The sequence below is a fragment of the Gymnodraco acuticeps genome, unplaced genomic scaffold (genome assembly GCF_902827175.1).
Source record: "Gymnodraco acuticeps unplaced genomic scaffold, fGymAcu1.1, whole genome shotgun sequence".
NCBI lineage: Eukaryota > Metazoa > Chordata > Actinopteri > Perciformes > Bathydraconidae > Gymnodraco > Gymnodraco acuticeps.
The window spans coordinates 121,220-144,108 of record NW_022990475.1 but is presented as its reverse complement, the minus strand read 5'-3'; the positions used below and the strand labels follow the sequence as shown (position 1 = coordinate 144,108).

General features: G+C 41.5%; 1 protein-coding gene across 1 annotated transcript in view; it reads left to right on the top strand.

Moving 5' to 3' along the window:
* The window catches only part of LOC117552646 (zinc finger and SCAN domain-containing protein 31-like), a 34,026-nt gene that overhangs the window by 2,799 nt on the left and 8,338 nt on the right, over nucleotides 1-22,889 (top strand). Inside the window, exons 2-3 of the mRNA XM_034226221.1 lie at nucleotides 3,910-3,913; nucleotides 7,700-8,025. Of these exons, the coding sequence (XP_034082112.1) occupies nucleotides 7,833-8,025 (193 nt within the window). The 5' untranslated portion in view covers nucleotides 3,910-3,913; nucleotides 7,700-7,832. The remainder of the gene's footprint in view (nucleotides 1-3,909; nucleotides 3,914-7,699; nucleotides 8,026-22,889) is intronic.

Sequence of the window (22,889 nt, the reverse complement as noted above, 5' to 3'; positions counted from 1 at the left end):
TATACTACGTCCTACGTTGTGGACCAACGTAGTTATTACACGTTTTTTTGTGAGACTGGGTTGGAATATCATGTTCTATTTGCAATTAAAGATTGACAATTGTGTGTATTGGGTTATTGAGAAGAGACTAGAGAGTGCTGGACATTTTTTTGGGAGGAGAGGGCCTTTTAACAGTTATTAAAGTATTAAAGTTGAAAAGCAATGATTAAAAGTACATCCATTCCGGGCTTTGAACCAGCTGCACGGAGGACATCGCCGCCGGCTCTACCCACTGGGCTATCTATTACTTAAAACATTGAACTGTTTTTATATTACTAATAATTGTCTTTTTGTTCAGAACTTCTCTACATTTCGAAGTGTTTCCCGAGCCAGAACGACCTATATTTCTTCCTGGCTTGCTCTATAATGATACAATTCAAATGCAATACCAACAACAACTCAACAGCAACAACGCAAACTACGACAACAACCCACACATTGCGCATTGTTTAGAGCGGTCATAAAGTGTTGAAGCCATCAACACTTTATGACCGCTCTAAACAAAAAAAATGGTTTTAAACAAAGTAGGCTACTTTGCAAATATAATTCCTGTTTATTATTATTATCAACACTTTTTTATGCAGTGAGGTAAATGGTTGTGCATGTATGTCGTTCAGTATGCGTTTACAGGTGAATACGTCTGCATTTGAGGCCAAATACTAGCCTCAAAAAGATTAAAATATAATTAATGCAAATAAACAACTTCTACTAATAATAATAATCATAATCAATTCAATAATATAAATACTATATTATTTTATTATAATATAGTTGTAATATAGTCAAGACAAAACATGCTTATGACATGCTCAAAAACTGATATTTCTTAAATCTGTATTCAAATGTAGTTCCCTCTGTCAGCAATGTATCAACAACTACACACACATTTCTATCAGTATTTCTCTGTGTTGTGGTTGACATGATGATGACTGTTAGGAGTTAAGGGGAGAGGCTGAGTGTCACCATGAAATGTGCAAATTGACATAAAAATGAATAAGAGGGGAACAAATACTCCATGTTTTTTAGGCTGTAAACTTTAACTGTTATGTAAGCCAACTAGACAGACAGTTTATCACTCTTCCTCCTGTACATTAGCAGATAAAAGGCATCACATACTTGAATGAATGGTAAATAAAGAATGCTGGAAATAACTGCATCTCCATTCGCCTGTATGCTCTGCAGAGACTGCCTTCTTCATGTCGTGAATTGCAGCTGATGTTTTAATATGGCAATTGGCAATTTGACTTATACAACATTCGCAAGTTGTACATTTGACAATAACCCACCTTCGAGTGATGCTCTAGTTTCTTCAAGTTTTGTTTTTTTTCCCTCTAGCTTGCGCCGGACTGAAACTGTCTTTTCACCGACATCTCTTCACCTGCACTCGTGGCCGTATCAAAGCCGTGATTGGTCAGATGGCGATTCATTGCAACGGTGTCGGGTTACAGACGTGCTCCCCTTGTCACCTCTCACTCTCGCGTGTCAGCCGGGGGTGCGCGGAGAACTGAGCGGAGAACTGCGCACAGCAGCTGAGGCCCTCTGGGCGGGGCCCCCTGCGCAAGGCGGGGCCCCATGCAGCCTGCGTGATTGGTCTGTAGGGAGGGGCGGCCCTGAATATATCCATTATTACAGTTCCGTGGGATGGCAGTAAGGCGATATGGGTCCGTTGTTATTGTGCATCCATGGGTAAAGATAAACGCATGTAGTGCTGAACAGGTCACATCACATGAACGTGCCAGGCGGCGCGGTCCCGTGGGTTTAGATGCGCGTTCATAATGCCGAGGGAAATAACTCTCAGAATAACGTTATTAGCACATTTTTACAACTTGAGGAACGAATGTTTTTAATAAGGGCTATACAAGTGTTCATACTGGGTTGTTTATTTAGTTTCAAAACAATTATCCAACGATTTACAGACCACTCTTTCCCCATGTAAGTCAATGGGAAAAAGTGTTTCCGGGCCTGGCAACCAAACGGAAGTGTAGTACCGCAGTTTGGCCACTACGAATATTCTCATCAGACTCCGGCGCACTTCCTGGGGGCTTGCACATGTCACGTGATTTGAAGCAGTTGCTGCGTCTGACGTCATATGTCACGTGATTTGAAGCAAGCTTCGAAGCACTGCTTCTATAAAATAGGAAGTCCAGGGTTGAAGCTCCGTTCGGAGCATGAGTTTGGTCTGAGAAGAGAGGGGAGAAGTTTGAGTTGGGATGTTTGGCTGTTGCTCGGTGACGTCAAACTGCGACAGGAAAACACGGACGCGTGACGGAAAGCTCAGAGAGAATCGGAAAAATCGGATACATACAGAAACGGTAGCATTGGACTGTTATTTTTGGCGGATTTGCATAAACTGTACATTGACTGTTTCATCATGTCAACCAGCTCAGATGGTAGCCAAAAAGACGATATGGAATGGATGATATCCAAAGCTGCGAGGAAGAAAAGATCTTTGAGAGAAAGAGATAGTTCAGTAAGAGCTGGTCGGATTGGTCGGGTGAAGCAGACAAGGCTAATCAAAGCAAAAAATCAAAAATCAGTCAAAGTGTCAGCCAAGCAATGTTGAATAAAGAACTAGAACACGAGTGGAAAGTTGTGATATAATTCAATCAGGATGGTGGGCATTACCACCCGATTAAACTTACCAAAGCAATTGAAAAAGAGATTGGAACAATTAAATTTGCTAAATTCATGAACAACAAGCGGGTTTTGATACATGCCAATAACAAAGAGCAGCAGGAAAAGATACTGGGAATGAATTCACTGAATGGGGAGAAAATAAAGGCGCATGTCCCAGGAGCAATGGCAAAACTGAGAGGAGTAATCTCAGGAGTACCATTGGACATGTCAGTGGAAGATGTTAAAAGATAAATAAAAGGAGGCAAAGTAGTGGAAGTCACAAGGCTTAAAAGCAAACGGGATGGCACACTCAAAGAAACATTGTCAGTTCTCATTCAGTTTGAGAGAAGCTTACCTAAGGCAGTACAAATGGGATATCTGAACTTCATTGTTAGGGAGTACATTCCCAAACCTCTCAGGTGCTACGCATGTCAAAGAATGGGGCACACAGCGCAGCAGTGTAAAGGGCAGCTAAGGTGTGCGAGATGCGGAGGACAACATGAGTATGGAAAATCTGAAAAGGATGCAAAGGTTAAATGTTGTAACTGCGGAGGAGATCACAGTGCTGCGTTTGGAGGATGTGAAGTGCAGAGAGAGGCCAGAGAGGTGCAGAGGGTTAAGATTACAAACAAAGTTTCATACGCAGAAGCAATAAAGAAAGTAAGGGGAACAATAACAATCAATAAGACCCCTAGTGGAATGGAGCAGAGCATTACAATACAAAATGGCAGGAACACACCAAAAAGTAATCTTCAAATCCAACCCCACAGCGCCACCAAGAGTAAAGAGGATGATGATGTTCTAGGAGTGAAAAAGGTGAATTTTGTGGTATTCATATGCCATACTGTAAATGTTGCATTACAGTTAAAAAAGAAAAGTGATAGAATCAAAGCCATTGTGGAGGCAGCTGGAAAATTCCTAGACATTAAATATATGAAAGCAGATCAGATGCATGCAATGTTGGCTATAAATGGAGCTGGGGAAAATGAAAATCAGAATGAGGGTTAGATCCTTAATCATGGTTCTGCACATACTACAGTGGAACGTAAGAAGCCTCATAGCTAATGGTCAAGAATTCAAAAAATATATATATGAGCTAGAGGTAGTCCCTGAGGGAATATGTGTGCAAGAAACTTGGTTACGACCTCAATTAGACTTTGTCATTCCAGGATTTAGCTGTATAAGGCATGATAGAGCTAATAGTCAAAATGGTGGAGGGTGTGCCACGTTTCTCAAAGATGGTGTGGCATACAGGGAGGTGCAATCTCCTGATGATATAGAGTGTATTATAGTGGACATTTGCAACCCTATGAAACAAGATAACATTAGGATAATCAATGTATACAACCCATGTCAAAATCTAACCACTGATATACTTAAAGAAATAGCAGGCAATAAACATAGGAAGGAAGTTTGGTGTGGTGATTTCAATGCACACAACAGTTTATGGGGCAGCAACCATACAGACAGTAACGGAAACATAGTGGAAGAAATGCTGGAGGAAAGAACACTAGTATGCCTTAATGATGGACATGGAACAAGAGTAGATGTACACAGGGGGAAAGTATCATGCCTGGATCTGACATTAGTATCAAACTGTTTGGTTCATACATGCGAATGGTTTGTTTTGAATAACTCCACTGTAGGAAGTGACCATTATCCAGTGCTTACTAAAATGAATACTAATGTATATATGCAGGAAGGAGGTGTGATAACCAGGTGGTGCTTTGCTAAAGCTAATTGGGGGAAATTTAGGATATGGTGTGAGGAGTCGGTACACCTGCTAACATCAGAGGGAAGCATAGAGGTCATTACAAGCCAAATAACGCAACATATACTAAATGCAGCAGAGAACAGTATACCCAAAACAACAACCAAGGGTAGGAAGAAAGTGGTGCCATGGTGGAATGAGGAATGCAGCAGGGCTATTAAAGAGTGAAATAATGCATTTAGAGAATTAAAGAAAAACATGACACAAAATAATGTTATAGAGTTTCAAAGGAAAAGGGCAGCTGCTCGAAGGACAAGAAAATATACAAAAAAGAGAACATGGAGAGAATTTTGTTCTACCATTGGCAGAGGAGTAACATTAGGTGATGTCTGGTCCATGTTTAAGCAGATGAGTGGGAAAAGGAAATCCATTAAAATGCCAGCTTTGGTTGATGGGGAGAGGCTGGCAGTGACAGATAAAGAGAAGGCAGATATGTTAGGAAGGACACTTGCAGCAGTACATAGTGGGGAGCATCTCAGTGATATTCATAGGCAGCAAAAACAGCAGTTACTAGCAGAGAATGAAAACGTGAAGGAGAAGAGACAGGATAATAGGTCAGCTCTGGATGTGGAATTTACAATGTCAGAACTCAAAATAGCCTTACAAGGTACAGGATATACAGCCCCAGGACAAGACCAGCTATGTTATGCTATGTTTAGACAGTTACCTATGGAAACTATGGAAATTGTGCTGAGTCTTTTCAATAAAATCTGGAGAGAAGGAGATATGCCAAGTGTGTGGAAAACAGCAATCGTGCTACCATTCAATAAGCCAGGGAAAGATACAGCAAACCCTAGTAACTACAGACCAATAGCTCTTACATCACACCTATGTAAATGGATGGAAAAGATCATTGTCCGTAGGCTCTCGCATGTACTGGAACAGAAAGGGCTGCTGAGTAGTTTTCAGAGCGGATTTCGTAAAGGGCGGTCCACAATAGATGCGTTAGTAAGAGTGAGTAACGATGTGGAAAAAACATTGAAAATGAAAGAGATAATGGCAATAGTGTACTTTGACATTGAAAAGGCGTATGACTCTATGTGGAGGGATGGGTTACTGATCAAATTGGGTAGAATGGGTATTGGAGGGAGAATGTACAATTGGGTAAGGGTCTTTTTAACTGACGGGACATTTAGAGTAAAGGTTGGAGCAGATATTTCCAATTATTTTGAAATAGAAAATGGTATCCCCCAAGGGAGTGCAGTCAGTCCAATATTATTTAACATCATGATTAATGATATATTTACATGCTTAGACACATGCATACAATTTGCTCTGTACGCAGATGATGGGGCTATTTGGATGAGAGGAAGAAATGCCCCATACGTAATGGAGAATATAGCTAGAGCGATTAAAAAAGTGGAGAGGTGGTCATATAACTGGGGATTCAAAATGTCAGAAAGCAAGTCATGCTACATGGTATTTACAAACAAACGCAAGATTGATGGCCAACAGCTAACACTATATGATCGTTCAATGACAAAGGTGAATGAGTTCAAATACCTAGGACTGTGGTTTGATAGCAAATACACATGGAAAATGCATATTAATCAAGTGGAAACAAAATACAAAAAAGTATTAAATTTATTGCGAGCTGTAGCTGGATGCAACTGGGGCACAGACAAACAAGCATTAATAGACATTTACAGATAAATTATGAGGTCCACAATAGACTATGGTTGTATAGTGTATGGAGCAGCAGCAAAAACATCGCTTTTAAAAATAGATAGAATACAATATAAAGCATTACGGTTATGTATTGGAGCGATAAAGGCAGTTCTGATAGAAGCAGGAGAGACACCTCTGGAGATCAGAAGAGAGAAACGTTCTCTGTCATACTGGGTCAGGCTACAAGGAAGTGGAGAAGAAAATATTTCAAACAGAATATTACAGGATTGCTGGGAATATGCAACATTTCAGGGACGTGGGTTTGGCTGGACGAGTAAGGAAAGAACGAGGGCATATGGAGTGGAGAATATCACATTTGCCAAAGCAATCCCATTTAGCAGTGTTCCCCCATGGTTGTTCCCAGAAGCTAAAATAGATATGAGTATTGTAGAAAGGAAAAAAGAGTGGCAAATAAATGAAGTGGGAATTAAAACAAGTATGTATCTGAACGAAAAGTACTACAATTTCCTACAAATATATACAGATGGTTCTAAGAACAAGGAAGAGTGTGTTGGAGTTGGCATATACATCCCAGACTTTAAAATATCTATTTTAAAAAGAGCATCTGATCAATTATCAGTGTATACAGCAGAAATGCTTGCTGTAATAATAGGATTGCAGTGGGTTGAAGAGGTCAGACCAGATAGGGTGGTTATATGTACAGATTCATTGTCCATATTACAAAGCATACAATCAACAACTACTAGAGAATACATTCTCATAGAACTGAATCATAGCCTGTTAAGACTGCACAGAAGCGGCATAGATCTACAGTTCTGCTGGGTGCCTGCACATGAGGGGGTGAAAGGGAACGAGTGTGCTGATAAATTAGCAAAAAGTGCACTACAAAAGCAAATAACATTACCAGTTCAACTTGGTAAAGGAGAAGGAAAAGCAGTCATTAATTAAGAAAAAAGGGATGGAGATCTAGCAGAAGAGGTGGGAGGAAGACCAGAAAGGCAAGGACTATCACAAAGTACAAAAGACAATTACAATTAATATTCATAAAGAAAGAAACAGAAGGGAGGAAATCATGATGGCTAGACTCAGAATAAATCACACGGCTTTGAATAGTACGCTGTATATCATGGGGGAAAAGTGACAGTAACAAGTGTGCGAACTGTGCAGTAAAAGAAGATGTAGAACATATATTGGTACATTGTGACATCTATAAAGCGGAAAGAGAACAACTAAAGGATAACGTTTTAGAGGCAGAGAGGGAATGGAGTGTGGTTGGTGTTTTGGGAACAAAAGGAGAGGGAGTAAGAGCTACCAGAAAGGCACTGTTTAAATTCTTGAGTGAAACTGGGGTAGGAAAAATAATTTAACATTAGGTCAGGAAAGAACATAGATTTGGTTTTTGTTTTATTTATTTCATGGTTTTATTGATTTATTGATTTATTTTGATTTTGATTAGGGCATAAGTTAAAAAGTTGGAATGATGTGATGATTCATACTCATGTACAGTAGGTGGCGGTAAGCACCTTTTAAGTTGTTTGTAATCCGCCAAAAGCAAGAGAAGAAGAAGAAGCACTGCTTCTATGAAATAGGAAGTCCAGGGTTGAAGCTCCGTTCGAAGCTTCAGTGTCAAACTGTCATCACTAGCGTTTACCTCGGACTATAGGAGCTAGCTTAGCATGCTAGCTGGAAACACGTTAGCAACACTAGTCAGATTGAGAGTTTGAGGGAGAGAGAAACGGCGTGTTTAACGGGGTTTGCAGGGGTTACTCTAGTAAACATGAGTAAAGTCCAAATGCTGCTGTCGTTGAAGAAGCAGCGACTCACTGCTGCTGCTGAAGAGATATTTGGTCTGTTTGAAAAGACTATAGCAGAGCACGAGGAGGAGCTGTCTCTTTCCAAAGAGGAGAACAAGAGACTCCAGAAACTACTGGACGCTGCTTTACAGCCTCAGCTTCGGATACACATAGCAGGTATGTTCCCTTTACCCTTCATTAACACTTTAAGCTCTTCAGTAGTACTTTATTATCACATTAATAACACTTAGGCCCTCTATCAGCACTTGCTGCAGGTAGTAGATCCTGAACACCACACTGTGAAAATACTCCATTAAAAGTGTAAGTATGCGTTCATATCTTATTTAAAGGGATAGTGGAAATCCGCGAATTTTGGGTTTAACTTATGTATTTTTATTAAAAATAAGCATAATAAACAATTTTTTTTAATTTCATGCGCCTAGTTTCATTTTATTTTCAATTTTACTGCGCCCTCTCAATGAAACGAAATACTTCGGGAATCTTCGGGTGATGACGAGAGCATAGGAAGACGGGCACAAACAATGGCGGACATTCAATAGCATTTGCATGTGAATAGCCGACCTTTATTATGGTGAATAGATGTGTCCATGGCGTATCCACCATTGAGGTCACCGAGGTCCGGACCTCGGTTATATTTTTCGAGCTGTGTAACAAAACTTGTGAAATAATTACACTAAACGGGGTTCTTTGTAGTACTTCCATTTACTGACGATAGGGGCGCTGCATAACTACTTAGCCTCGATTAAAGCAAACAGAAGAAGACGACATGTATCAACAAATCACCGCAGACCGGACTTGAACCGGAGCAGCGAAGGAGTGATGAGGTATCTAGAGATCTGAGTCCAGCGGGCTGCTTGTGTTTCTGTTCATCAGGACATCATATAAGCAGCAGATCCTGTGTGAACGCTCTACGTTAGTCAGTGGACGTCCGACAACATGCACACTAACTTATATTGCAGCTATAGGCTATACTTTGGTTTAAATAGCGTGAATAAACTAGCTAGAGAGCTACAGTTAATTACATTCATCCAATGTCAGAAGGATTACCTTTTAACAAACGTTGTAATGCTTTTCTTTTATTTCAATTTGAGTAAAACATTGAAGATATAACATTGTTTTGTTTTGTTTTTACACTGACTCAGATATAATGAAAAGACTACGTCAGTCGAAGCTCAGCTTTGGTAAGGAAGAGACAGGACAGGCAGAGAGAAAGAGAGAGAGAGAAAGTGATGGAAGTCAGGGAGGAACTGCAGGTACAGTCACACAAAAGAATGTAGGCATAATAACCCCTTCATTTTAGCCTCTTCTGCATGTCCAGATCATTAATAGTAACAATCAACTGATTCTTATTATGTATTACACTTTCAAAATAATTGATGCTGACATTGTCAGCCCACTGACATGGTTTGAAATCGATATATTATCCAATTTGTGACCCCCCATAGGACTTAAAAAGCACCATAACTAGATCATGAAAATCCCAAAAATCTCGGGGGGTATCCCCCAAACCCCCCTAGCATGTTTGGACCTCGGTATTTAGGAAATTCTGGATACGGCCCTGGATGTGTCAATACTTTATACCGAGTATATTTCCATAAATATGATGATTGATTATCAGTAAACAATTCTACGTGACACAACGACATTGGATTAACCTTGAGATGCGTTTTTATTCCGTTGAACACAACTTTTGATCACAAATCAAAAAAGGTAAGACGTAATTATTGTAATATTTTTGGAACCGGATGTTGTTTACTTTCTCTTTTCTGGCTGATAGCTCCAGGAATTCGAGGTCTTACAGTGATGACATTACATGTGTGGAATCTGTGGAGTCTCAGCTTTAAATCGTATATCTTGTTTGTGCAGTTAAGATAGTAATAAGGGCATTTCTACCGTGTGTTGTGTGTAAAAAAGCGTTAGCATTAGTTAGCATTGTTTCGCTCAATGCTAATTCAAAGGCTTGGTATTACTCTTGTGTTTTTTCTAGCTAACAATTGTTCTTATTGTCAGTTAGCGGAGTTTCTTACCTTTTTAAAAGGGTATGAAACATTAATAGTTTCATAAATGTTAAGAAGCCCTGAGGCATGTGAGAGAAAAAAAACTGTGGGAGGGGTCCACTGGGGGGACCTTCGGGATTAACTGGTTAACAATGATTAATATTTGTAAAGGCTACAGGTGATCTTAAGATGCGTGAGCTATGCTTAGGGACCTACCAGTCAAGATTATTTGTGCGTAGGGGTGCATCATCAGGCGCCTGGTCCTGGTCATCCTCGCCATTGCCCATGCCGTGAACCATCACCTCGGGCTCGGGCTCGAACAAATAAGGACGTAATGGTCCATCGTCTGGCTCAATATTGTCACCATCGTCGCTTACTGAACCGGATTCAGATTCAGTTCCTAAAACGACATTTTCGTAGGAAAGCCGAGAGGATGTTTCTGACTCGCTATCATCACTGGATACCTCGTACAATCCTTCTTCTTTGTCTGGTATATTTGCCCTTCCACGTTCATTCTGCATAGACGCCATGGTTTGTTATCGTATCGTCTTCCTAAGTTTTCGTCACTTCCGGTTTGGCTGAGTCGAACATTTCGTTTCTAAAAAACTTCGGGGAAGCTGCAATAAAGTGCTTCTAACATGCGTAAGGCAATTATTATATTTTTTTAATCAGGTGTGATTGTTTTGGTACGTAATTATGCTTGTATATAAGTTAAAACGAAACTATTTGAGGTTCCATTTCCACTATCCCTTTAAGTCAAAGTATGTAAGTATTATTAGACACATACGTACTTTATTATAACAATTAAAATGTATTACGGAAGAGCAAACCTACCAAAATAAATATATTTATAAAAATACATACATTGAATAATATGCCATTTAATTTACTGATTTAAATATTACCCCTACATGTAGGCACTAGTTGGTTAAATGTGACATACATTGATACTATAGTTTTAATGTGCTTCTTTATTCACCTTTTCTTTTTAAATGTGTAAAAGCTAGGGGTGTAATGGTTCACACACATTTAGGTCCGGCTACCTCGGTTTTTAGGTCATGGTGCGGTACGTTTTCGGTACAGCAGAACAAATTATCACAAAACATAAAATATTTTTTGGGTTTTTTAAATTATTATTAAACTGTGAATAATGTATTCACTCAAATAAATACAAAATATAATAAAATGAACATTAAGGTGCAGCATTTTGATGAACTGAAATAATCTGTATTTGAACTTTACTGTACTAATACTCACAAAACATAAACTATTAGTTTTGGGTTTTTAATTATTATAAAACTGAATATTCACTCAAATAAATACAAAATATAATAAAATAAACATTAAGGTGCAGCATTTCGATGATCTGAAATAATCTGTATTTGAACTGTACTGTACTAGTTGTCGTGGCTTCCTTCCTTGTCTTTCCATCAAGCCACTAGACGCCTTAAACAGACAGTTCTAACTCGTTTCTTTCCCTTAAATTACTCACAGTTAGAAGTGTTGCTTGGCCTCCAATGGTTTAGAAGATGTTGCGATGTGTTTGCTCAAAATAACATAACAAACTTTTGCACATGCAACAAAGAAAATAGTCCTTCACAATATTCAAAAGAATACAGGTTGCCCATCACTGTGGCTTTAGCACAGGCGCCGTGGGAATTGTAGTCCTTTATAGTGCGTTCACTACAGACGTCACAATTAGGTGGCCTTTCTTATAAAATCTAAATACTGGCTCTAACATACCGGCCCCTATTGTTATGGGCATGCATCTTTAATAACAATAAACACAAATTCAAAAAGAGCCAGACAAAGTCAGTCTTCATATTCTATTTGAGATAGACAGGGTGTCTTAATTGTCCATCTTCAGTTATTTCCTTATTCTAAGGCAGGCACCATTAGGCATATTTTGCTTATTGGTCTTTCCAGCGTGTTGGTTTTTGTCTTAAGAAGAACACAATTAATCCTCCAGATCCAGGACGTGTCTCCATAACTCTTTCCATTAACCAGGATCCACAAGGTGCATTTGAATCCATAATTAATACGATGTCTCCAGGTATGAAGTTCCTTTTAATGCAATTCCATTGCTGTCTTTCTTGCAAAAGTGGTAGATATTCTTTGATCCATCTGGTCCAAAACAAATTTGCTATGTACTGCACTTGTCGCCAGCGGTGTCTTGAGTATGTATCTTGCTGATGGAATAAGCCTGGGGGCAACGAAGGTTTGACCTTGAGCTGTAGCAAATGGTTTGGTGTGAGAGGTTGCAAGTCATTTGGATAATTTGACACTGTAGTTATTGGTCGGCTGTTGAGAATTCCTTTAACTTCACACAGAACTGTTTAAAGTCGACTAGCGATAGCTAGCTAGTTTGGATAGCGCTAACGTCTTCCCTTCAAGGGGTCTACATCTAGTGTTGCTTCTACAAGCTAGCAGATAGCTGTCACCTTTGAATCTAGTATTTTTCTTGCTAAGCAGTTTTGATATAATACATGACTGACTTATGTGGTTTATGGCTGAACTTAATGTATACGTTTAAGAAACACTATTGCTATTCAGCCATTTGTAAAATGACTGGTGTTGACGTTAGTGCTACACTTTTCAGTCATGTTGATTGACTAGCGATAGCTGGTGAGCTATCACTAGTTAGGAGGATACGTCTCTCTTTGAAGGAATTGTAGGGGTTACTTTTGGAATCCTTCTCATATGATGTTCTGGGCTTTTTGAACTAAAGTTCTGACATTTCTGTGAGATGATACATAATGTTTCAGTTTATCCTATAGTTAAGTTGTGGGTTTTTGCTGGCATCATGTGGGTGATTCAAACTCTGAAATAGCAGCTTGATTCACACTTGATAAAATGTAAAACAGCACTGATGTAATCCAAGTATTTAGAATACGGTAATTAGATGGAGTAATGTTACAAATGACATTTTAGGGCATGTATTCTGTAACTGAATACATTTTAAAAGTATACTTCCCAACACTGAACGCAACTAATAGGTCGCCAATACTATAACAATCATTACATTACATTACATTGCATTTAGCTGACGCTTTTATCCAAAGCGACTTACAATAAGTGCGTTCGACCAACAAAATACAAACTTGAAGAAAACAGAATCATATAAGTACATCAGGCTTCATAGAGCAAAAACATTTCAAGTGCTACTCAACTGGCTTTAGATAAGCCAGCCCTTTATTAGTATATAAGTGCTTTGTTAATAGTTCTATCGCTCAAAGTGGAGTCGAAAGTGATGAGTTTTCAGTCTGCGCCGGAAGGTGTGTAAGCTATCTGCTGTCCTGATGTCAATGGGGAGCTCATTCCACCATTTTGGAGCCAGGATAGCAAACCCACGTGTTTTTGCTGATGGGAACTTGGGTCCCCTTCGCAGCGAGGGTGCAGCGAGCCGTTTGGTTGAAGCAGAGCGGAGTGCACGTGCTGGGGTGTACGGTTTTACCATGTCCCGGATGTAGGAAGGGCCAGATCCATTCGCAGCATGGTAAGCAAGTACCATTGTCTTGAAGTGGATTCTAGCAGTTATCGGAAGCCAGTGAAGGCAGCGGAGGAGCGGCGTGGTGTGGGAGAATTTAGGAAGGTTGAAGACCAGGCGAGCCGCTGCATTCTGGATGAGCTGCAGAGGTCGGATGGCACATGCAGGTAGACCAGCCAGGAGGGAGTTGCAGTAGTCTAGGCGTGAGATGACGAGAGCCTGGACCAGAACCTGCGTCGCTTTCTGGGTCAGCTGGGGACGCATCCTCCTGATGTTGTAAAGCGTGTATCTGCAGCAGCGGGTTGTAGCAGCGATGTTTGCAGTGAAGGACAGGTTGTTATCTAGGGTCACACTCAGATTCCTTGCAGTCTGAGTCGGGGAAACAACAGAGGTGCCAATGTTGATTGTTAGGTCAAGAGTGGGACAATCTTTTCCCGGAAGGAAAAGCAGTTCAGCCTTGTTGAGCTTGATCAGACATCCACTGAGAGATGTCAGCTAGACAAGCATAGATGCGTGCGACGACCTGGGTCTCTGAGCGGGGAAAGGACAGAATTAATTGGGTGTCGTCAGCGTAGCAGTGGTATGGAAAACCATGCGGGCTAATGACTGATCCGAGCGAGTTTGTGTACAAGGAGAAGAGGAGGGGACCAAGAACAGAGCCTTGAGGGACCCCTGTAGTTAATTGACAAGGGTCGGACTCAGACCCTCTCCAAGTAACCCTGTAGGTGCGGTCTTTGAGGTATGAGGTGAGGAGGGAAAGTGCAGAGCCTGAAACTCCAAGTTCTTGGAGAGTGCGAAGGAGGATCTGATGATTCACCGTGTCGAATGCAGCAGACAGGTCCAAAAGGATGATGACAGAGGAGAGGGAGGCTGCTTTAGCAGTGTGCAGTTCCTCAGTGACAGCAAGGAGGGCAGTTTCTGTGGAGTGACCTGCCTTGAAACCAGACTGGTGCAGATCCAGAAGGTTGTTCTGATGGAGATGGCAGGAGAGTTGTTTAAAGACAGCGCGTTCAAGTGTTTTAGACAGGAACGGGAGGAGAGAGACAGGCCTGTAGTTTATAACATCAGACGGGTTGAGAGTGGGTTTCTTTAGGAGAGGGTTTACTCTTGCCTCCTTGAGACTGTTTGGAAAGTGACCAGAAGTTAGAGAAGTGTTGATGAAATGGGTGAGAAACGGTAGAATATCAGGAGCGATAGTCTGAAGAAGGTTTGAAGGGATAGGGTCCAGAGGACAGGTGGTAGGGCGGGCAGAGGTAATGAGGGTAAGAACCTCACTTGGAGAGAGAGGGGAAAAGGAGGTCAGTGTGTGGGTGAAAGGAGGGTCTGGTGACCCAGCGGTGAGTAAAGGTGAGTCAGAAAAAGAAGAGCGAATATCATCAACCTTTATTTCAAAGTGGTTAACAAAGTCGCTTGACAGAAGGGAGGACGGGGAAGGGACTTTTGGAGGGTCCAGGAGGGAGGAGAAGATGGAAAATAGTTTTTGGGGATTGGAATAGGAAGATTGGATCTTATCTTGAAAGAAAGTGCTTTTTGCCTGAGAGATCAAAGCAGAGAAAGAGGAGAGGAGAGCCTGATAGGTTAGGAGGTCGTCACGGTGTTTGGATTTCCACCATTTCCGCTCTGCTGCCCGAAGGACGGTTCTATTAGCACGCAGTGCATCATTTAGCCAGGGAGCAGGAGGGAACTGACGAGCCTGCCGAGATGTGAGAGGACAGAGCGAGTCCAGAGTGGATGAGAGAGTAGAGAGGAGAGTTTCTGCAGCAGAGTTTGGAGGTAGTAGTTGGAACGAGTCCGAGGAAGGGAGGGCTGAGAGCACCGATGAGGCAAAGGTAGAGGGGGAGAGGGAACGAAGGTTACGGCGGACAGGTGCAGGATGAGAAGAGATTAGTTTGTTAAGTTTGGAAAGGGGTAGAGAGAATGAAATGAAGAAGTGATCGGATGTGTGGAGCGGGTTTACGAGAGGTTAGAAGTAGTGCAGTTCCTTGAGAATATGAGATCAAGGACATTCCCAGCTTTATGAGTTGGTGGGGACGGAGACAGTGAGAAAGCAAAGGCGGTTAACAGAGATGTTAGTTTGTCTATCTTCCCTGTCTGGAGGTTGAAGTCTCCGAGAAGTACAGCGGGAGGACCAGTTTCAGGGATGTGTGAGAGGAGATTATCTAATTCCTCCAAGAAGTCCCCCAAGGCGCCTGGTGGACGGTAGAGAACAACAATGGTTAATTGTATAGGATGGGTTACTGTGACGGCATGGAATTCAAAGGTGGAAGGAGTGAAGTTAGGTAGCTTGAAGAGGGAAAAGCTCAATTTGGGAGAGAGCAGGAGACCAGTGCCACCTCCTCTGCCAGTGGGTCTGGGTGTATGGGAGAAGGAATATGCAGTGGAGAGAGCTGCTGGGGTGGATGTGTTGGATGGAGTAATCCACGTCTCAGTGAGAGCAAGGAAATCCAGAGACTGCAGGGAAGCGTAGCCAGAGATGAAGTTAGCCTTAGGAACAGCTGACTGGCAGTTCCACAGGCCGCCTGAAACTAGATGTTGGATCTCAGTGGAGCATGTGGGATAGACGAGAGCAGGCCGGTTATATCGATTACGAGATACACAGGGCCAGTGATAATTGCGAGAAGACACATAAACAGGAATGGAGAAAATACACATGATTATAGCATGAGGGGTTAAACAACCAAATAAAATAAAACACCAGCGATACTTTAGCTCAATCAAAGTAGGATTTGCCTCCTCTTTGCCTCCCTCGTGACTCCCGCAGGACTCCAATGTCTTTACATTACATTTTTACATTGCATTTAGCTGACGCTTTTATCCAAAGCGACTTACAATAAGTACATTCGACCAGGAAGACACAACCTTGAAGAAAACAGAATCATATAAGTACATCAGGTTTCATAGAGCCAAACATTTCAAGTGCTACTCAACTGGCTTTAGATAAGCCAGTCCTTTATTAGTATATAAGTGCTTTGTTATTAATTCTATCGCTCGAAGTGGAGTCGAAAGAGATGAGTTTTTGTCTTTGTCAGTCTTACTCCCGCAGGACTCCAATGTCTTTGTCAGTCTTAGCCTGTCTGACGCTGAAGCTGACGCTCCAGGAAAGTGCTACCTAAAATGGACACCTGATTGCTGAGTTCTCACAGCTGTGGGGCCACGTCCCTTTAATTAGTTAACTCTCTGCAGCTGGTGGCCCTCAAAAGGAAATCTAGACTGGCTCCCTCCTGACTTATTATTGTATTTTAAGTGGCCCAATGGTTTTATAATTACATGAAACCCTAAGTTATAAAGTTATGAGTTTAACCCTTAATACAGTTACACCTACTCAATAAAGCTCTTAGTATTCTACAAATGTTTAAATCAAAGTTAACCCTAGCAGTCAGTTAGTTCAGTTTTAAGGTTTCAGTCAAATTACTTTTAATTAATTAAGTTTCTGCCTGACAGATACTGTAGCGGTTTTGAGATTTAAAATCACAATTTCAGTCAGATCAACTACAGAGCATTGATACAGAGTACACACACTGAAACAGAGAAGTCCAAAGACAGAATGTTACTCACACAATTCTAGAAGTCTCCAGTTGCTTTCCTGTCAAAATCGAGTTGCACACGTCTCTCTGACGACCCCCCCCCCCTCCAGATTGATGACCTTCTCACCCGCCTTTACTCACTCTACCGCCGTTCAGCCAAAAAATGGAGGCAGCTGAAGGACCTCGGAGAGGCTCTTGAGGAGCATGTATTGAAACCAACACGTGCTCAGGGGACAAGGTGGATCAACCACAGAAGGAAAGCCTTAGTCGCCCTTGCTGCCAACTATCATAGTCTCTCGGTCCATCTTCTCCAGGGTGCAGATGAACCTGGACAAGACAAAGTCAAACTGAAAGCGTACTGGCGGCAACTAACCTTGTCTAAATTCGTCCTGCATATGGTCTTATACCAGGATCTCCTGGCTGAACTGTCTGAACTCTCTCTGGACTTCCAGGCAGATGAGCTGTCCCTTTCCTCTGTCAGGAGTAGGGTTGTGGCCTCCCAGACTGCTCTGCTCAGACAGAGGGAAAAACCTGGCCCTTACTTGCGTCCTGTCCTCAATGCCTTCACCAGCACAAGCAGCGCTGGTGTTTTTGAGTTTAAGGGAGTGGCTATCAGCCACCATTCTACGTCTGATGAGGCCTTCCGCCACCAAAGGGTGGAAATAGTCAACAGAATCACTGACTGCATCTCTCAACGGTTTGCGACTTTCTCCACAGACCCTGTGCTCCTGGCTGCTGAGATCTTCGATCCACACAATATGCCAGAGAACATCAGGGCAATCGACCCTTACGGAGACGAGGAAGTTCAGAGACTGTGAGCATTTTGAGCCACTGCTTTTGAGTAATGGCTGCAATGTGGCCAAAGTGGCTGAGAGCCAAACATGACATTCATCAGCATCACAGGAGGGATGCCTTCCTTGTGCTATGGCACAGGATGCTCACAGAAAAAGAAGCCATCTATCCAAACCTCCTTCATCTCATCAGGATTGTACTGGTCTTCCCTGTCTCCACAGCCCAAGTTGAACGCCAATTCTCAACTATCAAGAGGATCCAAGGAGACTGGCGCTTGAGATTGAAATTGAAAACAATAGAAGATCTCCTCTTAATCAAATCAAAGGGATGTGATCCCTTGGAATACAAAAGTGAGGATGCAGTGGCAAGGTGGTGGAGAGCTGGCCTCTCAAGCAGGAGACCAGAAATTCAGCCATATGGGCCAAGACTGAACTCTGACCCTGTTCCATATTCTGATTCTGATTCCGAGTCAGATTAAAACTCCCTGTCTCTCTCACTCACACTCTCTCCGTCTCTCTCATACAGTCTCCATCACTCTCTCTCACTCACATTCTCTCTCTCTCTTTCTCTCTCACACACACTGTTTCAAATTGAGCTTGTATTGTTAAGTAGTTTTGTTTGTGTGTTTGAGTGTATATGTTCATATTTATGCAATATTTTTTAATTAAAAACAAATGTTTTAATACATAATTTATGGTTCTTGGTGAATGAGAATGTTACGGTATTAATCTGAAAGGTAAAACCAGCGTAATTTAACCAAACGGCCTTTGTGCCCTGTCATGTGGCCTTTGTGCCCTTAAAAAAAATGTGAACGGGAAGGCCAAATGGCCTTGCCCCTAAAATGACCAAATTCCAAGCCTGGTTGTGCAGCATTGGATCAAAACAAAATAAAGCTTATCAGTGGTCCACCACAAAATAACCATGTAAACAAATTGAGTGCAGATAGTGCAGTAACAAAACAAAAATAACTCTACTGGAAAGAGGTAGCTTGACTAGCTTCACAAGTTCACATTCAGTCACAAATAATAAAATAAAATAAAAATGTGGCTTAGTGCAGAATTCTAGCCTTAAAGGTCACATGTCATGGCCATTTCCACTGATCATAATTCCATTGTTGAGGTCTACTAGAATAGATTTATACTGTGCAATTTTCCAAACTCACATTGGTGTCGCATACAGCATCTCTGTAAAGTATGTGTATTCAGCAGTATTCACTCTCTCCACTATACGGCTCGTTGCCGCTCTTGCCCCCCCCCCCTCCCTGTGAGCCCAGTTTGCTCCGATTGGTCGGGACCAGTCGGGACGTTGTGAATCGCGCTAAGCTCCGTGGAGGTGTGATTTCCTTGTTTAGCGATACACAGCGAAACACAGCCAAACTCACCCTGAGCACACACAAAGTCACAGCCGAAGTAAAAACAATAAGTGTGGCTTGATATTGAGTAAGAAAAAGGTTGATAAACGCTGTGAGAATGGGTCTGCAGAGAGAATTTCGCCGCAATCCCAACTGTCTGTTATCAGCCTGCAGCCAGGGAGGAGAGATCAGCAGAGCTGCATGCACTGAGTGTGTGAGGAAGTCCGTGGATTGGTCAATTTGGACCAATCAGCGGGGGCTTAACGTAACGGCTCCGCGGACGTAACGTAACGGCTCCACGGATTGGTCCATTTCGTTCCGGGGACGACATGACATCATGATGTCCCCGGAAGAATCAAATGGACAGTGACGTATCTCCAACGAGGCGTTTTGGGGAGGTATTTTCTGTTTTAGAGTTGTACTCCCTACAGGGTGTACTTTGAGGGTTTTGACTCTGCACACCGTTTACATGCAGAAAAACCTTCATAACACACAAGGGAACGGGTAATAACCGGAAAAGCATGACATGTCACCTTTAAGGCTAACTAGTCTAGTAATAATGCAATGAACAACAGCAGCTTAACATAACATGAATAAACAAAGTATTATATTTCCATCTTACTGGAGTAACACAATTCAATAGTAATCAGCAGCAAACCGCTTCAACACGTGTATTTCGGTGTATTCACGGCATTAATTTTGTTATTCTACAGTATTGTTGTTTTATAGTTATTTGCAGTGGCGTTTTTATATGTACAAAAGTGGTGGGGCACAAAAAACTTAGATGTCTATATAAGCTTCTGCAGTGAGGTTCATGGCTGGTGAGGCACTGGCACTGACTCTTCAGGTTTACAAATATTATATTTTGACTTAAATCAAAATATAATATTTCAGTTCAACAAAAGGATACCCAAAAAATTAAATTGTATCATTTAAATATTGAATTGTTCTCTCTTAGTAAGATCCCATTTTCAATAAAATTGCGGTCTTACCTTGACTTGAAGATTAAGTCCATTTGCCTATCCTTCTGGACAAAAATTACTTTTTTGTAAAAGTCCTCCTTATCTTCTTGTAGTTTCAAAAGTCTATCATAAATCTAATCGATAGATTTATGATTAGAAAATTATAAATGTAGGGTAGACATGTGGATATAATCGGCTGAACAAAACGTGCATTTATCTAACAGGTTTGTTTCCCACAGATTTTATTTGGAGCTATTTTCTAAAATCCTATAGAGAAATCTCATTGCTTTTTTGTCGAGGGAAGCCATGCGCAGCTTACTTCCGGGTTTTAGGACGCCTCACTGCAGCTCTCTCTCCTCCTCTTCACACACCACACTTTTCGCGGCAGCCAATCAGCTCTGAATTATGTGAGATGACGTATGGTGGGGATGGCAGCTCAATGCCCCTATGGTCATTATTTTGTTTTGCCACACACATTAAATAGGAAAATATTCTGAGTATGCGCAGTGTAGTTTTTACAGTCACCATTGACTTAGACAGTGAGAGGGAGGGGCATGATCGGGTTCTGTCCCACATGGCTCAAAACAGCTCAATAGGCACACACTGTAGACACTAATTAGAAGAACACGGACTAAAACAGCAATGTACAGACGAATCAGATGATCAACCATGATCTTAAAATATATTTATTTATTGCATTTTTTTGTAATCATTATTTTTAATATTTTCTGCTGACACTAGGTGGGGCTGTGCCCCACCTGCCCCTAATGACCAGTCACCACTGGTTATTTGTTAATGTAACCCAATTTGTCTTTGAAATTAAAAAGGATATCGCATTGTGTTTGTTACTTTCGTTGCAGTTGTATATGTCTTAAGTGTAATTTGGCTTGGCTTCCTATTTATGGGCATGCTTTTATTTTGAAGGAGAGGTACACTGTAGCGCTGTTGACAGGAAGTTGTTGTTGCTTTGGAAACAACGTAACGGAGAAAAGTAATATCTACATATAAAGACGGAGAAATTAAACGATAACGTTTATGGTTAAGTGTTAGCACCCCACGAAGAGGCACAAGCTCTTACGTTGATATTGGAGATTTCAATAAATTCAATTTGAAAAAGAAACAAAATGAAAAAACAAACAAAACGAATTTCCGAATAACGAAATTGAAACCCGAATAGTACTCCAACGAACGAATATTCGCATATTCGGGTACAGCCCTAGTGTACTCGCCGTGTTATTGGTGTTTGTTTCTCAGGTGGCGTATTAGATTGGTCGTGTTGAGCTCTGTTCTTTCCACCACGCGGAACCTCCTTCTTGCAAACATTGCATCTGGCTGTTACACTACCTTTGCTTTCAATTTTATAATACTTCCAAACTGCTGATATTTTCTCTGTCCCGACTTTCGAGTCACCAGCTGAACGTAGCCTCTCGTTAGCTTACTGCTACTATTGGATACTGCGCCCTGCCCACTCTGTTGCCAGATTTGAGAGAAATAAGCAACCAGGTCTGAAAACAAGCCCAAAAGAAGCAACACATATGTTCAATGTTGCGCTTGTATAAATGATTATAGATGAGGGAACCTGCTAAATATTAAAATGTGTGTGTTTTTTATATACAGTACCAGTCAAAAGTTTGGACACCTTCTCATTCAATGTTTTTGTTTATTTTAATTTGTAGATTAATACTGAAGACATAAAAACTATGAAAGAACACATATGGAATTATCTAGGTAACAAAAAAGTGTTAAAAATTCAAGAACATGATTTTTATTTTAGATTCTTCAAAGTAGCCCCCTTTTGCCTTGATGACAGCTTTGCACACTCTTGGCTTCTCTCAGTCAGCTTCATGAGGTAGACACCTGGAGTGGTTTTCAATTAACACCTGTGCCTTGTCAAGAGTCAATGTGTGGAATGACTTGCCTTCTTAATGTGTTTGAGACCATCAGTTGTGTTGTGCAGAGGTAGAGTTAGTGCACAGTGGAAAGCCCTATTTGACTGCTGTTGTAATCCATATTATAGCAAGAACGACTCAACCCAGTAAAGAGAAACAACCGTCCATCATCACTTTAAGAAATGAAGGCCAGTCGATCCGGAAAATGTCAAGAACTTTGAATGTATCCTCAAGTGTAGTCGCAAAAACCATTGAACGCTATGATGAGACAGGCTCTCATGAGGAAGGAAGAGCAAGAGTTACCTCTGCTGCAGAGGATAAATACATCAGAGTTACCAGCCTCAGAAACCGCAAATTAAAGCACCTCAGATTAGAGCCCACATAGATGATCACAGAGTTCAAGGAGCAGACAATCTTAAAAGGTCCCATGACATGGCCATTTCTACTGATCATAACTCCATTGTTGAGGTCTACTAGAATAGATTTACATTGTTCAATGTTCCAAAATCACATTGATTTTCTCATACAGCATCTCTGTATAGTATGTGTATTCACTCTCTGTCCTACACGCCTTGTTGGAGCTCCTGCCCCCCCCCCCCCCCCCCCCAAAAGAAAAATCTCTGTTCTGGGGCAGCATAGATGTTACGTGCTCCCCTCCTTGTTGTATTTTCTGTCTCCCTGCTGCACGCTTTATTTTGTTTCCCATAGGGTTTTTATTTGATTTCTGGTTAGGGGAGGGGAAACTCTGGGTCCTACAGCCCGTGGTGTGGCTGGCTCGGGTTCCCTCCTTCTGTTTTTTTCTTTTGGCCAGTCCTCCAGACCTCTTTTCGTCTGCCGGATTGCTTGTGTGAGTAAACGGCTGTACTTCAATACATGATCGTTATCAAGTACTAGTTTTTGTGTGTATTATTTTATGTTGCAGGTCTCCCCATGAGCCACTACCACGGAGTAGAGGGCAGGTCGTAACAATAGACACGTCTTTTCTGTGTTGTTTAGAGTGTTACTCGCTACAGGGTGT